The following is a 16971-nucleotide window of genomic DNA, read 5'->3' on the forward strand; positions in this document are numbered from 1 at the left end:
GCCATCATTAATACCGCATGGAACCCACTAATGTAAGCTGAGTTTTTATATAAATGTGTCGATGAGCATCTGATTTTATTAGTAGAGCACTTTCCAGCGACTTGCCTTCGAGGAGTCAGTCATTCATTTTCACTGTCACTCATCCCAGTTTACAAATATGTCCTTTGACTTCTCTACTCCACCTACCGGTTCTCAGCCACGGGCGTTATCATCCTTCCATTTATCTGGTCCACTCAATGATTCCCAGCCAGGAAGTCCTTCGAATTCAAGCTTGCTGATGAGCCCTTCTGCCTACCTACGCACTCCTGGATCCCCACCTTCAAGTTCACACCAACCACAAATTGACCCAAATCTATTCGCAAACGAGTTATCCGCCCTCTTTGTGGACGCACTCGCCAACCAATTTGGCCTTGGCGATGCAGAACAGGACTTACGGAAAAACCTACATGGTTTTGCTAAGGTACGTCAACTGGTTTGATTTTTCATCCACACGCTGACATTTTTTGCATTGCAGCTCGGTCATGGACTGAGCAAATCTGACCTTGCAACTAGAACTTATCTCCTTGGCAGTATATTCTGCATTCTCAAGGAACAGCGCATAATTGCTGCCTCTCACCAATCAACACAACAACTTCTCGCAGATTTACAAATCCGTCTCGAAACCACATTTTCACTTAGTCCTGAGCAACGAGTAAGTAATCTTCTTGCGCCATCATCTATCAAATATCTGAAGCATAAAGACAAACATACGCATTGTGGCAGGTGATCTTATCTTTGATCCTAACAGGATCACGTTCATGACACTTCATTTTGATGTTGCGGTAAGTCCTGCCAGTGAGTTATTAGATAGCGCTGTATGCTTATTTTCGAATCCCACAGAATCATTTACATAAAGATCGCGAGGCCTTTAAACTCACAAACATCTATGGAAACCCAGCTAGGGAACATTTCCTGACCATCTATACTAAGTGTCAGTGTTCTAGCGTCCATAATTCATTTCGCGAGTTGGTGCGCACAAGTGGTTGATATTTGTTTCGGTTCTCAACTGATTGCCTTGTTGCAGCTACGTGACAGTGTCATTGGCGATGACACAAGCACACTATCAGACTTTATTTATGACTGTTTGAATCGTTTCCGTCGTGCAGGTGGGAACTCAGACCTTGGACATCCAGTCCGCGCCCGTTTGGCTATCTTAGTACGGTCTTTCTCCACTGTATGACTGCCAAATTTTCTCACCGTTTCAAATTCCAGCGTCGTTTTGCATATGAAAACCCTCATTTGCTTGACCGGGCAGAGGAGGAAGATGAGAGTCTCTCAACACCGAGTGCAGAAGATGCTGAAGACTCTCCTATCGGAGAACCACTGAAGAAGAAGCGCAAGCGCGGCCAAGGCGGGCGCACCACCAAAGGCGAGGACTTCTGGTCCAAAGTTGAAATGTGGTTTGAGGCGCGACAGAAGCAGTGGGGAGATTCTTGGGGGACACCAGGCTGGACTGTGTATGTTTGCCTGACTGTCTGGCTGCACATCAAGCTGACCTAGCCTTAGATATATCAGCCATACCATCGAACTTGACACCCATCGCTACCAGAGGCCGGTCGTCCAAAATCCATTCATGATTGACATCATTATTCCAGAGGCTTACGGGGCACACAGTGGGTCTTCTACCATTGGTGCTGCTGCCTTGAAGCAGAACGGCTTGGGAAGTATGGAGGACATTTTGAGGCTCATTTGAGCGAGCCAGCGGTTGTACATGGGCCCGACACCTTCATTAGAATTTCGACTTGGACATTCAATACCCTATAGCTAGTTTCTTTAATATTAGTCCTGTGTGATTGCAAAGCTATTAGCCTGACAGAAATGCCCTAAGTTGACAACTTGACGTCAGACGAGGAATAATATCCAGGCTCTTAAGATGACTTAACCAGTACTGCACAAACCTAGGCATGAAGATCAATGCCAGATGGCGACCAGTACTGCGCAAACCTAGGCATGAAGATCAACGCCAGATGGCGACCAGTACTGCGCAAATCTAGGCATGAAGATCAACGCCAGATGGCGACCAGTACTGCGCAAATCTAGGCATGAAGATCAACGCCAGATGGCGACCAGTACTGTGCAAATCTGGGCATGAAGATCAACGCTAGATGGTGACCAGTATTGTGCAAACCTGGGCACAAAGATAAATGACATTCAATAATCAGTATTAAGCTGATCTGAGCGTGAGGACCAACTCTACTTAGTTCTGTTAAGCTAATCTTTATGAGCGAAGGCTCCTCTGTGATTTGCATTAATTCTATAACCAGTAAATTTCATAGTACATAGCACGTTGGCCCTCATGTTCTGCAACCGGTAATCAGGTTGCAATCACCCTCGTTCCCTGGATGAAAATAACATTGCAACCAGCGGCTAAAGTTGAGGATGTCCTCAGGTTCAAACTACATTGCCCGTGGGACAAACACTGCGATAAACCGAACTTGAGTGTCACAACAAATGTCACACTTCAGATTCAATAGTACTGAGGCGCACGGGTCCTTTTCACACTGCGGTTGAGTCTGAAATTATCCTATTTACAACTATTGTAGGTTAACCCCAGGTGCATCCAACTGTCTTGCTGTGTATGTGAATTGGATCGTTAGAGAGCTAATGGTATTGGACGGACCTGCGACAAGTCTTCATAATCTCTTGCAGCAATGTTTGACACATTCCGACTATGAGAAGTTGCTGATGATGATACTAAGCAAGCCATAAGCCAACAGGCCTGGTCTGTGAAACATCGACCTGTGGTTGCTGGTTCTTCCCAGTAATACTCATCAAGACCAACATGACATCGATCCACCCTTCCAACAATACAATCTCAAAAAGAATGAGCATCGAGGATCGGAAGTTGTCAAAGGAGAATATCGTAGAAGGTGAAGGATTGTTCCAAGCACTGAGGGGCCAGCCTTCTGCGCCTTCCACTCGGAATGCTCGTCATGGTCGTTCTCAGTCGTGTCGTTGCCGTTGCCCACCTTGGCGAGAATATCACTACAAGTTCATGTCAGCAAAGCTGCCACTTATTGGATACCAGAAAGCTCACAGATAACGCCCTGTCTCTTCGTTTTGCACTGCTGTCAACTCACAATGGCTTTGTCGTAAGTCCGCCAACAACACATCATTAGAATCCATAGTTCCAGAAAACAGTTGTTAAAGCATCGTCAATGATTTTGAAGGCAGATGTCTCGCACTCTTCAACAGAACGGATTTCTTTCGCATCAGGATATCAGCAGTTTGTCATCTCAGACACTCAAAAACACATACAGCCCCGTTTCGGTTGTGCTGTCTAACAACCCCATAATCCTGCACAAGCGTCTTCTGCATTGGTAAGACCAGGTTCGAAGGAAAGATTTCGACCTTGACGCGAACAGATCCGCCTTGATCCATCGATATGGATTCAACTTGCGAGTCCAACTATTGTGCGTGACCCTTTGTGGGTGGTGTTGAACCCAGTAGTCCGATGCCTGTTTACTCTTCTTTGTTTCTTCTGCGACACTGAAGTTCTCGTGAATGACGGCGACAAACATCTGCATCATGATGACTGGAGAAAACAATGTGCGTCAATGAAGGAGGGCAAGCAATATGCACGAGCACTTTAGGCGACTTACAATTTGCAAATATAAGCCACGAGCATAAGAAAATAATCACGATCACCACCTGCCCCAGGGAAATCCCTGTAATTGCTGTCGAGTACAAGATGTTTGTCCAATTCTCGGAGGAAAAGAGCTGGTACATAGCGAGGAACGAATTCCACAACTGTCCGAAATTTAACCCAATCGAGTCATTCATATCACCGCGAATGAGCTCCACGCAGACCAACACAGCAAGGAGGTTGACGACCAGCAAGAAAATTGTCATGTTCACTAGACCATAAAGGTTTCCAAAGACCGTGAGCTGAGATGGTTTAGTTGTTTGTAAGATGTTCAGATGGTGACTAGACTCGCCATGAGCAGTTTCATTCTCGGGAACTCCAAAATCACCCTATAGAACCTCCCTAGTTGAAATATCATCAACCAGGGGTATAGCTCCGAGTTAATATCAGCACTGGCGGTGGCTTGTACCACGAGCGACATGAGAGCCAGAAACACCCAGCACCAGCGCATATGGGTGTAGAATTCCTTGAGTGGGTTGCTCTGAGAAATGTGTTTCCCGTCTGACCAACTTCGACGACAAGTCCTAGTCTGTAATTGGAATAACATTAGCGTTAGCACATGGAAAAGTCAAGAAACACACGGTGCAGCACCAAAGGCACTCTTCTGCGTATCTGCACGTATGGCAGAGAACGAGTTCGTTATCACAGCAATGAATAGATTGAGAAGCCAGATGTTCAACACAAGGATGCAGACAATGAAATAGAAGCAGGAGACAAAAATTCGGCATCGATGATCGAGTACATGATTGGGGACCACTGAGAGGAAATTAGCGCAACAGAAATATGAATAAAAAACACATACGCCATTGGCTGAAGTCACGACGACAACTTGAAGTGCGGCATAAAGCTCAACCAGAAGCTGAGAATGGCGATGAAGTGGATTCTTCCCCAACTTTGGCACAAGTATGACATATCACGATACACCTTGTCGCTGTGCGTTATCGATGTTTAATCGGAATGGCAGTGTAAGGCTGAGTTCGAGTTCGAAGGGGAATGCTATTGATGAAGGGAGCTGTGAAATGCTGTAGCGAGAAATGAGTTTTCTTTCAGGAGAAGGCTCATCTACTATGATCTGTTTTTCTTGACGCGAAGCGTCATGAGGCAAACTGCTTGGACCAACTACTATGTCAGGCATCGAACATGACGGGGTAGCCTCAGAAAGTTTGAAAGGCCACGATATACGATCATAGAAGGGCCTTAAGGAGAGTCCGCGTGACAAGGAACCGGATGCGGAAGGACCTACCCTCAATGTCGACGTTATTGATGATGCAAATAAAGCTGATATTGGAACTTCAGGATCTAGCAGAAATCCAGAAACGCATATTTGGCATAGACTAATCCGAGGGAAGAAGGATCGAGTGAGACGCTTGAGATATCAATACGCAGGCAGTAAAGATTATTAAACAAAGTATCAGAGGTCGTCCATCTGCAAGGATAATATTGTCGGGCGGGAGAAACCTAGAAGAGGCATACAGATGAGAAAGGAAGCCATAGAGGCGAAGACGAAAGGTGCTGGAGGACTCTAAGAAATTGAGAGTGCGCCTTCGTAAGGGAGTTAGCTTTCTGGTAAGGAACACTTGTCGTTCGTTCCATTGTTCTTCGAGGCTCCTTGTTATCTTGTGTGGGAGAATACTTGCCATCGTCGAAGTCTTCATCCGGTATGCGAATTGAATTGTCCAAGGCGTGGCCTGACGACGCGGAGAGATGCGCGTTGAAGGTGCTTCGACATTACCATGAATGCTGAGCCCGTTCGTTTGGGAGGGGAAGGTGAGGAACTGTAACGCAGCGTCCTCCGCCTGGTGGGGCCTGCAGCACCTCCCGTGCGCTCAGAGTCACTGATGGTCAAATCATTAATATTAGCCCAACTTCCATCTGCAGATTTACATTGAGAATTGGTGCCAGTGAGATGGACATCGTCTCTGTCCTTGGATGAGTCAAGGTCAGACTCTGGAGTCGAAATTAACGAGGCGGAGGGTGGATCAGCTTGTGCAGCGGTATAGGAGAATGCATTGGAAGGACTTGTCTTTCAGCAGTGTAAGAGAAGAAATGTGTTGCATTAATTGGATTGATAATTTTCGCATGCAATCCTACATGGGTGAGTGACGATGTTAAGCGCTAAGCAGCTATAAGATTACCAATCAGAGCCTTGCAATGCCTGACATGGCGCCTGTAAGGCATGTAGCCATATTGGAACTCTACGCCAGGCTTACGGTATTTGCCGAGGCCTTGTCAGCCACTTTTGCTGATGCATTTTGGCCAATTTGGCGCCCTGTGTTCTCCCTTTCTCTACCGCTCTTGTCCCACTCAACCATATCAGGCCCAGAGTTCAGATCCTGTGGTGTATGCAGGATAGACTCAGCCATCAATGCCCTCGCCTTCGCACGCCAGCCGCAGTGGATTCGAAGGCGTGAGGAGCGCGCAAGCGATCTGCTGAGCCTGCGTAGGCGCGTTTTGCGGCTGCAACTCAAAGTCTGGAGCACGTCTGTACCCCCAGATAGCAACGTAGATCAACATGCTCCTAAGATCAGTGTAAATATTTGTGGGGGTGATGTTTTATAAGCGCACGCAGTAAGCCCAAACACAGGTTTCACGCCGTCTGCTTCGCGTCCGGTGAGGAAACTATGCATGCGGATTCAACCGCCTCCGCTCCATTCCCACTCTGCCGTCGTGTGGTAGGGTATCGAAGGATCTGGAATACGGTATGGGTGGAAAGGGAAAGATCATGCGAGGAAGGAAGCGAGCGGTCATGAGAATATCGAGGTCACCTCCGACTCGTTGAGACTAGGCTATGACCCAAGAAAGTTATAACATCTAATGACACCCCCAACATGAATTCAATATACTTGCATAGTGTTGTCGAGAATGAGCACCACAACCCTAGACAACTGTGTCAGTCGGCGCAAGACACCGGCGACACACTCACGGAGTCACTGCAAACAGACAAGTCAGACCAAGATTGACAAAGGAATTCCATATGGGTACCGCAGTATCCTCAGTAGTAATATCTTGGGGCTCCACCTTGCCTCCCGGAAGTGCAGTATCACCCGCATACTGCCTCAAGCTAGCTGACCGCCTTTTAATGGTACTTCAGTCACAAACAGGACACAGCTAACCAGGAGCTCACCGACTTAATAACACATACAGGTCCCCCGCACGACCCGATAAACAATGGAACCAGGACCGCCACGCTCTGACTCCGAGGGAACTTGACCTGTGTATGTTGTGCACGACCTCGACATCCCTATCTCTCATTTTCAAGGGGTCCTCGAGTTGCGTGCAACTGATCATCCGGATCGAAGCGTAACGCAGCTCCATCTTGCCATCGCTTTGCTCTTGCGGTTCGCAAAACGGGGATTTGAAACGGATGCTGATGCAGTCAACGGGTTACTGAGCGAAGTTCTCAAAGTCTGCCACGCCAACAGCCCCTCTACAAACACCAGATTATCTACTTTCCTTCCAATTTTCATCATGGTATCCGACATTTTCCTCCATTAGCATCAAAAGCACCATCATCCGTCCCTTGAGTCAAGCATTCAAGGAGTACCTCGACTCGGACGGCATTTTCGTACCAGAAGGTTCAGAAAACGTGTCAGTTGGCTACAATCACCATCTGTTTTAGTCGTACTCACTTCCCACTTCCAGTCCCGCAGAAAGCTCTCCTTCGGACCAAGAGGATGAGGACGACGCTGCAGTTGGGCAATCCTTCTCCTTCCCCGATCTAGATGAGCGGATAAGACAAATTATCAAAGAATACGGCGCCATTTTCCCCAAGCTCAATTTTTCTTCACCAAAGGTCAGCTCGTTCCATCGACATCGATCCCCGTTTCACATCGAACACAGGACGCATCATGGGTGCTACCACCATCCTCGCCTCTCAAATGCACATCTCCATCAGACGTCTACATCCTACTCAAATCCTCGGACTTCATATCACACGATCTAAGTATCGACGCGGTCTTCGAGGGATGCCAATGCGATTCCTTGAATCCGCCATCGTACCAACTCGAGCTTGTCTTGAGGAAATGGTATCCTATAGACCGGAGTCGCGAGTTCAGGTGTTTCGTTCGTGAAGGCCGTCTCATAGGTACGTCCTGTTTTCTGATTATTGTTCCAGCAAGCCACGAACGACGCTCGTACAGGGATATCACAACGCGGTACGAATTTCTATGACTTCATGAACGAGCCGCAAACACAAAACAAGATCTTAGAAACGCTTCAGCGTTTTTGGGGGGACAAGATCAAGTCTGAATGGCATGGACAGCAAGACTGTATGTGTCACATTGTTTTTGTCGTACTAGTCCGCGCACTCATCACACTTCTGAAGACGTCTTCGACGTGTTGATGACACGTGATCTGTCTCGGGGACATGATCCTATACTTCAACCCATACGCACCCCGAACGGATCCCCTGCTATTCACGTACGAAGAGCTCTTGTCGGTCTTCACGCAGGGGTCAAGCACACCCAAGCTCCGTATCATCGACTCGCCTTTACATCCGCTCGCATCGCGCAACGCACCAGCTTACCAACACAACATGTTGCCAATGGAAGCCCTCGCGTTGAGTAGCGGTCGGGACATCAACGACTTCTCAGATTTGTGGAAGAATGAGATTCAGCAGTCCTTGAATGACGACGACTAATAGACATGGTCTTCTTTTGAAAGATCGAACGGGTTTGTCCTATTCACGTACGGAGATCTTTTATCAGACCTGAGCTTCGTATCATCCAGTCACCTCTACATTCAGTTGTTACCTTCATCCTCGATGAACTAAACAATGCCTTATAATATACACCAGACCCAGTATACTGACTTAGGTGCACAGTAAACTTTCAAACACCGCTTGGTTGACTCTTCAGTCTTCGAGTTAGAACTTGCGCTGCTTTGAACGACATTAAAATTCATTTAACGACCATGGATTTCGATTAGCACATTGCGACACCGAGGAGCTCAGCCGTGTCCTGCGCATCAATCATACTCCAAACCCCAGCCAATTGCGAAGCTCAGCGGAAAGAGCTCCTTCGCCCCTGTCTACTCGTGGTAAGACAGCTGTCATGGGTGCCAGTTGCGTGCTGATGTATCAGTGTCAGTAGCTGCCAGATCTGCCACTACTAGTAATTTCATAATTATCGGACCACGAGGGGTCTACTGGTTAGCGTTTTCATTTATCATCGAGTTAAAATGACTTAAGTGGAGCCCTTGTACCAGTACCATGGCGTTTCCGAAGCTTGAGTCGTAAAAAACAATACATCCGTAGCGGTGCGACAAATTTGCATTCGGCGAGGACATATCTCGGACGTTATGTGGAGGTGAGGGTACTTCCATCACTCCATAATTCAAAGTTTTGATATATTTGATCCCCGTGTAATCACACTGAACTTCCGTGATAGGTCGAAGCTTGTCACGGTGGGACACAACAGTATCTCTGCTCCTCAAGTGGCTTAGCGCTCAGCTATGTATAGTGGCCGCAACTTAGGGCTGCTCCTCGGTGATCCCCATGACATAATAACATCATTTTTGTTGTCCCCTAAAAAATTGCCGTCCTTCTCAACGTCCAGGTACCACACTCTGCTATGTATAGTCTTTGGAATGCCTATGGTTTGAGATCTTGTGCTTTAACTCCACATATTCACCCTGATAATGATTACAGTTACGCGGGCTAATGACTGGCCGCCTTATACAACGGTAATAAGGTATGTTAGGTAATATAGTGCAAGTTGGTAGCACTTAGTACTGAATGAATACAGTACAAGTTAGCGAAATCTTGGAGTGAACCGTATACAGATGCCTAGGTTCATCTATCTGGCTGGACTGTAAAGCAGATGTTCGGATACAAGACAAGTGCGAGAATCAACTAATTCTGGACAGCGAGTCAATTTCATTCCTGATCATCACATTAACTTCCTCCGTCGATGGACGGTCCTGAGGATCAGTAGACCAACATTGCTCAATAAATGGCCAATACTTTTCAAGGAGCTCAGGATAATGAGTTCGGGAGGGCCTTTCCGACCTAGATACGTACAGGACGACCATGTAGTCATGCCGGATGTGATGATAAAGGATTTTGTTGGTGAGGACCTAGAGGCAGAGCTCATGACATCATCAAGTTGAGACTATTCCGGGCGTACCTGCAACATGATACCGCCGAACGAAAAGACGTCGCTCTGCTTGCTTGGCCTCACTGGAGTTCCGTCCTCTCGCTCTCCAAGCAGCTCAAAAGCCATCCATCGTACATTGCCACTGAGGGTGGAAGTCCAGGGAGCCTGAGAGATGCTTATGACATCCGAATACATCAAGGAAAGACCAAAGTCGGCAACACACGCGGTGCCATCAGCATATATCAGCACGTTAGGCTAGAGATCATATCTCGATCAAATCAAAGTTATTGGGAGGGGGTCGAACTTACCTCGGTGAAGTCACCATGGATGACATTGTTAGCATGAACTGTGAGGAATGTTACTATTCCAAGTCTAGCACTGAGAATAACTAGCACGTACGATATTGCAGGCCAGTTATAATATCCCTCAGCTGAGATTGCCATCAGTTTGTGGTCTGCATGAAATACAAGAGACTTACGATCTGGAATTTTCTAAGGAGAGTAAGAGCCGCATCCTCACGTTTCAAATAATCCGACAGGTTGCCCCTTTCTGCCCAACGACTAACTATCGCTGGAAATGGGCCGAAGCCATACGTGTAACCATAAATGGGTACGATGTTCGCATGGTTGATGTTCGGCAGATATTCTGAGTTCATGCATTATCCTCTACGAGCTGGCAGTCCATAAGTAATAGATGAAGTCCTTCGTCAAGAAACTCACCTTGGTCTTTTTCGTCCTTGCCGGCCCAAATTTATCATTAGCGCATACCTGCAATACTTTCACCGCGACCTGCCCAATTATCAATTTTGAACTGATGGACAAACAACACTGTGAAACGAACTTGGACTGGTACGCGATCAACGTAGTAGGTGCATTTCCAAATGTCTGCGAACCCACCACGAGCAAGAGGGTCGTTCCCAACCTTGGAGATATACTTTGAGAGGTCTTGGAGTCCTGTCTGATGGGGGTCGCCATGAGTAATAGGATACATCTCAGATCTCGACAGTGAGTCAAATTCGTTCCTGATCATTATATCAACTTCCTCCGTCGATGGATGATCCACGATCCCGAGGATCACTAGACCAACATCGCTCGATAAATGGCCAATACTTTTCAGGGAGCTCAGGATAATGAGTTCGGGAGGGCGTTTCAGACCTAGATAAGTGGAGGAAGATCATGACGTCACGCCGGAGGTGATGATAAGGAATTTTGTTGGTGAAGACCTAAAGGCAAAACTAGTAATATCAACCAAAGGTAGGGATTACCCCAGACGTACCAGCAACATGATACCGCCGAACGAATAGATGTCGCTCTGCTCGCTCGGACGAGTTGGAGATCCATCCTCCTTCTCTAGTAATAGCTCAGGACCCATCCATCGCACGTTTCCTTTGAGGGTGGAAGTCCAGGAAGCTTCAGTGACGCTTATGACCTTTGAATACATCAAGGAAAGACCAAAGTCGGCAATGCACGCAGTGCCATCATCACGGACGAGCACATTGGGCTGGAGCTCGCGTCTAAATAAAATGGAGCTATCGAGAAGATCGAACTTACCCCACTGAGGTTTCCATGGATGACACAGTTGGCGTGAACTATGAGGAATGGTTAGAGCTCGGGCGGGCACTGACAGTATCTGTCACATACGATATTGCAGACCAGCTATGATGTCTTTTAGCTAAGTGTTTCAATTAGTTCTGTGGTCTACCCAAAATACATCAAGAGAAGACTTGCCAACTGGAATCGTCTGACAAGAGTAAGAGCCGCACCCTCACGCTCCAGATAGTTGAACAGGTTACCGTTTTCTGCCCAAGGTGTGACTATCGCTGGAAATAGGCCGAAGCCATGCGTATAACCATAGATGGGTACAATATTTGCATGGTTGAGGGCAGCACAATTCCTGAGTTCACGATTTATCCTCTACGAAGTGGTGCCCGTGGTGTAAGTAATAGACTGAGTCCTTCGGTAAGACACTCGCCTGGATTGCGTTTGTCTTTCTTTGTTCAAAATAAACATCACTGTAGTACATTATTTGCATTGCGTTCACTGCGACCTGCCAAATCAAATTTTAGACAGATAAACAGACAAAAGACAGCAAACAAACTTTGATCGATGTCCGATCGATGTGAAAGGTGCATTTCCATATCTCCTTGAACCCGCCACGAGTAACAGGATAGTCTCCATCCTGCAATGAACAAGTCTTATGGTTCGGTCATGTTGTTTATGCAGAAGCATGTGAGACGCAGCGAAGCACAACCACTCACTAAGGAAACAAAAACCCACGAACATTGATTGCGTAAGGTTTCCAGACTCTAAACCGGCGCTTTCCGCGGACTCTAGGTCTCTACCAGACAAAACATTCCTCTCCTATAGCTTTTGTGATCGCTGTTCATCTATTTCTATGTCCTCACTCTCCAGTCTCGCGTTTCTTGGTGCCCGCAACTCCTCTTGCGATACTGCCTGGACTGCCGAAGAAGATGGGCCATTCTTTTGCTTCGGCTGGATGGCAGCCCATTGCAGTCGATCCCTGCAGTGAATATCATGGGAAATGATAACTGTGCGAATGTCACCTCACCCAATACACTCGATAACTTCCAACTCGATCGGTCCAATATTCATCGATGACACAGAGCGAGCTGAGATGCCGGATGGTCTCCTTTGCTCAATAATTTTCGGCATTCATGTACCAATGCATTTTATCCGTAAGTGAATCGGTGGTCACTATCGCATTTCTTATCTAATCGTTCAACAGCCTGATGTTGCATTCCGCTTCGCTTCGATCTTAACTGGCAAGCCATGCTTGTATGTCCAGTCAGCAGCAACGCCTTCCCCATGACAACGTTGTCTGTCCTGGAACATTCCAAGCACGAGCCCCTGAAAGCAGCTGTGCATCTGTTTCTGCGCCCCAACCTCATACGGTTCGCAACTGACCGCCAGCCACCAGACATGATGGCGGCTCGCTTGAGTCATTGCTACATTTCTATCAGCACAGCGATCCTTAACCTGTCCATTCTTGATCTTCCGGTAGACCCTGCGACCGTTTGGCGGAATATTCGCACGAAGAGACTGATTTTCTGTCGACTAAGTCGTTTTTCCATAAAGCATGGGGACGTCGAACCGTTACTCCGTGTGTCAGCTATAGGCCTTCGTGCTGCTATATCGCGCCTTACTCGCCCTGCTGCTGCTGTCCATGCAGCATATAAGCAAGCACTCAGATTCTTGACTATGGACCGCACTCGCCAAAATATGATCACTCGTCGCTATACAAATGTGGCTCCCTCAATCATGATGTCTCCACAGAAGTTGAATTGGAACACAAACAGTTTTTGGAACTGTTCCCGACGACACTACAAAACCGGAGTTGCTAGTGTCGGTAGACACTTGTGTGTCACGCAGAATATACGACCTCCATCATTTCTTTATAAAATTAGTTCGTGTCACTTGGAATAGGGTATAAGAAGAACATGTTCAACGAATGCACTCAGTGAAGTAGCTAAGTGAGTGGTGCAAAATTGAGGTCTGTAGTTGAAAATCACCAAGTAGTGGTGGGTCACGAAGTTACCGTAAGGGCCCTCTATGATATGGTAGTAATCCGTCTTTTCCACACGCTAGCGCTTAGCGATGACGATCGATACCCGAGTCGGCACTCGCTGGGCTTGTGGCGAGGGAAACTGTCATAAGGCAAGTTCCAAAATTTTCGTCCTGGCAGCCTCGTTGAATATAAAGGAGGGCGAGCCTACTAGTATCCCAAAGATCTAGTCATGCCAACCATTCCATACCCTCTTGCTCTGATCCAACTCTGGATCGCCAATCCAACGCTGCCATGGTCCAATCCGGTATGGCAGTCTGTGACACACGTTCTTAGCGAACCTTGGGCGTACGACCATGGCGATGATGCAACTGCTCTGGCCAAATATCATGATGTTACTGGATGGACCGTGGGCAAGGCTCAGGCAGTTGAAGCTTTCATCAACAACTGCAAAATGGCTGAGGAACCTGCTGAACACTACGGTCTAAAACGACAAGATAATGACCATGAAGGTCGTTGTTTATGGAACACCTGGGTTAAGACTTCGTGGGCCAAATGGAATATCAACAAATTGGTCAATGACATCTTTGAAGACAGCGGTTGCGCGCCGCACAATGTCATGGCCAGGTTGAATTGCAGGACTGCAGATGATGTAAGTCATGTTCCGATCTATCTTTCTCATAATATGATATAGCCATGTACTTAGTTTCCGACGATGGAAGCTGCGCAGGTGAAACAGATCGTCTCCATCAAGCTGGCTGATGTGTTGTTTGGTGACGATGCATTCACCGACGGATCCTTCCTTATAGCGCCCATCATGACGTTTGTCAGTACAGTGCTGGTATCGACGTGGGGTAGATATCGGAAGACGATCAAAAGACAGGCTAACAGCATCGACAAGAAGACTAGGGAGGTTGAAGACCAATGGCTAGGTAAGCTGCGCAGGTTGGTGAGTTAGAGCGGGAGCTAACCTTCGGGCAGTCATCACGGCCGCAAATGCAAAACCCACGATGGCCAGCATCCGCACCTACATGAAGAAATTGGAGACCTTGTTCACCCTTCTTAGCGTGTTCAAAGACCAGGAGACGAGTAAGAACCTTGATGCGCGTCGTGAACAGGTGAATGCGATGCTGGCTGCTGCCAAGAAAGATCCCGCCAAAGCAGAATTAATAGCACGTTCGTGACCAGTATCTGACTGACATCTACACGATGACTAACGGTGATTGTTTAGGGCTTCCTAAATCTCTACGGGATGCGCTTGACAAGCTGGCCACTGAACGAGAAGTCAAGGAGCTCGAACTTCTGATCGAGACCACACTTGCTGCAATGGTGCCGCTTGATGGCGATGAGGTTGTGGTAGACTTCACAGAGAATATGGATGTGAGTGACTGGAAGAGTGGAGTAGAGGAATATGACAAGTGCAGCGAGGATGATCTTTGGGAATACCTAGGCCTGCCGGAGAAGAGACTACCTTTTTTCCAGACGCGATCTGACCCTGACGCCGCCATTGACCCGTGGAGTGAAGAAGGTCAGCGATGGCTTGATGATCCGACGAGTCTGGCACAGAGCTTGACGCCTCGGTGGCACCAGCTAGTTGGCATCCTGAGGCTAATTGACAGGTTTTTGGACGGTAAGCCGGTGATGCTGATGGATGGCGTTGGGGTTGGAAAAACCATGCAGGCTGTTGGTTTGATTGCGTGCCTTGCACACTACAAGGAGCATTACAGGAAACACGGGAAGTTTCCTGGCAAATTTTGTAAGCAATCTGTCGGGCTTCCCGCACAGCTGCATGCGCTGACGGATGCCCCACAGCACAACGTTGCCACCAGAAGACAGGTGGCAACATTCCAGACTTACCAACCGTCATCATGAGTCCTCCTAACCTACAACATCAGTGGATGAGCGAAATACAGCGGTATCTAAGGCGAGCGACGTTTGACGTTCTTCCTTACGCGGGCAAATATACCGCACGTTCACAGTGGTGGACAATGGCTTGGAGTAAATGCCAGCAGCCTTCGATACGGCGCATCATTTTGGCCACGACAAATGTAAGTGACTTCTGAGGTCTGTTGTCAGAAAACAAAATAACTTATGTGGGGTAGGCAGCGCATGATGATGCAGTCACCGTATTCATCGATGGCGAGAGGGACAGTTACGGGCAGCCGGTAGCTAGCCCTCGCTTTGAACGAACTGCCCCAAGTACCCTCTTCGGTCGTGGATATAACGTGACGTTTTTCGATGAAGCTCACTGCGCAAGGAAATACAATAAAGTACACATAGCAGCTCGAGGGCTTCAGGAGAGATCTCACTTAATGGTTGCAATGACTGCAACACCGGTCACCACAAAACCCACGGTAAGCCAGCCTAGACGCCATCAATCAACGGATGTTACTGACTCTGCGGCCAATATTGAATTTGATGGACGCCAGGACCTTTGGATTATGGGTCAGCTGCTAGGGCTTCCGCAATTCAAGGATACTGCACAGCTCAAGAAGATGAACCGAGAATTGGCAGCGGCTCAGAGAAGGGACCGTAAGGCACAGAGAGAGGCGGGAGTTGATGGATCAATGCTGCGAGGCGTTTTTGTCGGCAGCCATAATCCGGAGGCTGCTCAAGAAGAATACCTACCTGCGATGAAACAATGGATGGGGCGTATGAGAGAGTGGTTCTCCCCTGCTGTCATCCTTCGTACCCTAGATTCCACTGACAGTACGGGCAGTAAGATCCTGGGCCTCCCTCCCTATCATGACCATAGCTTAAAAATAAAGCTGCTTGACTGGGAGATGGAGAATTTGAGGAATATTGCACGGGGATATATCGATGACTGTCCCATTGTAGGGATGAGCAAGGTGAGGACAATTTTTCCAGACGTGTCATTGGGCTGTCATCTGAGCAATGTGTACAGAATTTCTATGTTGAATTTAGGCGGTCCATCCTTCACCCGCATATGAACCCAACTGAGGGGCACTCATGGACAAAACCGAAATTCCTAAATATATGTCACGAGTAGTATGGGGCTTACTACCGCGCGACGTCGCGTTGACATCAGTCGCGCAGTCGCGTCAGTATCAGTAGGAACTAAGCCTATGTCGCGTCAGTATTGTCGCGCTGTCGCGTCAGTGTCTGTAGGAACTAAGCCTATGTCGCGTCAGTGTCTGTGGTAACTAAGCCTACGTCGCGTCAGTATTGTCGCGCTGTCGCGTCAGTGTCTGTGGTAACTAAGCCTACGTCGCGTCAGTATTGTCGCGCTGTCGCGTCAGTGTCTGTGGTAACCAAGCCTACGTCGCGTCAGACACAACAGTGGCAACAGTCGCACAGTGTTCGATCCGAAAGTCATGACACCCCTCCTAGCTAAATGGAGGGTCGCGACCCATCAAGGGGAACCATCCATGACGAAGGAACATGATCAAAAGTCACTATCGGGGAGATAATAGCGTACGCGCACGCTAACAGTATTTTCCATGAAAAAAACAAAGAAGCGGTCCGAGTCGAGGATAGTCCATCTACAGGAAACGAGATTTTTAGTTCCAAGTCATCTACGAACAGCATGCGCGCATGCTAATGCGATTATTGATGAAAAATGATGAGCGATGCCAGGATGAAAAAACAGCAATAATCAAGGAAAGTCGAGCGATGAGAAAACAAAATTCCATCCTCCACCGATGCATC

General features: G+C 47.7%; 4 protein-coding genes across 4 annotated transcripts; 3 read left to right on the plus strand and 1 right to left on the minus strand.

The window, feature by feature from the left end:
* Positions 1 to 157: 157 nt before the first annotated feature.
* HD556DRAFT_1451297 (uncharacterized protein) lies at positions 158 to 1732 on the plus strand (the record flags this gene model as incomplete). The annotated part of the gene is made up of 7 exons (XM_041307932.1): positions 158 to 460; positions 515 to 691; positions 741 to 821; positions 880 to 1008; positions 1064 to 1195; positions 1252 to 1496; positions 1546 to 1732. The coding sequence occupies 7 exons, from the start codon at positions 158 to 160 to the stop codon at positions 1730 to 1732; spliced, it is 1254 nt and encodes a 417-aa protein (XP_041152395.1).
* Positions 1733 to 6513: 4781 nt separating this feature from the next.
* Positions 6514 to 8324, plus strand: HD556DRAFT_1522144 (D123-domain-containing protein; the record flags this gene model as incomplete). The annotated part of the gene is made up of 7 exons (XM_041309182.1): positions 6514 to 6574; positions 7108 to 7273; positions 7328 to 7478; positions 7526 to 7769; positions 7825 to 7953; positions 8010 to 8033; positions 8113 to 8324. The coding sequence occupies 7 exons, from the start codon at positions 6514 to 6516 to the stop codon at positions 8322 to 8324; spliced, it is 987 nt and encodes a 328-aa protein (XP_041152396.1).
* A 1471-nt stretch (positions 8325 to 9795) lies between these two features.
* Positions 9796 to 10690, minus strand: HD556DRAFT_1425280 (kinase-like domain-containing protein; the record flags this gene model as incomplete). Its single annotated transcript, XM_041304606.1, has 5 exons — positions 9796 to 10035; positions 10089 to 10126; positions 10180 to 10210; positions 10259 to 10423; positions 10623 to 10690. Coding segments are annotated over 4 exons (474 nt in total), but the record flags the coding sequence as incomplete, so codon positions are not given.
* A 2904-nt stretch (positions 10691 to 13594) lies between these two features.
* On the plus strand, positions 13595 to 16133 carry HD556DRAFT_1211104 (P-loop containing nucleoside triphosphate hydrolase protein; the record flags this gene model as incomplete). The annotated part of the gene is made up of 7 exons (XM_041296572.1): positions 13595 to 13954; positions 14009 to 14124; positions 14261 to 14478; positions 14534 to 15069; positions 15135 to 15350; positions 15405 to 15656; positions 15852 to 16133. Coding segments are annotated over 7 exons (1980 nt in total), but the record flags the coding sequence as incomplete, so codon positions are not given.
* Between the last annotated feature and the right edge of the window lie 838 nt (positions 16134 to 16971).

The sequence above is a fragment of the Suillus plorans genome, assembly GCF_016647745.1.
Source record: "Suillus plorans strain S12 chromosome Unknown HD556scaffold_125, whole genome shotgun sequence".
NCBI lineage: Eukaryota > Fungi > Basidiomycota > Agaricomycetes > Boletales > Suillaceae > Suillus > Suillus plorans.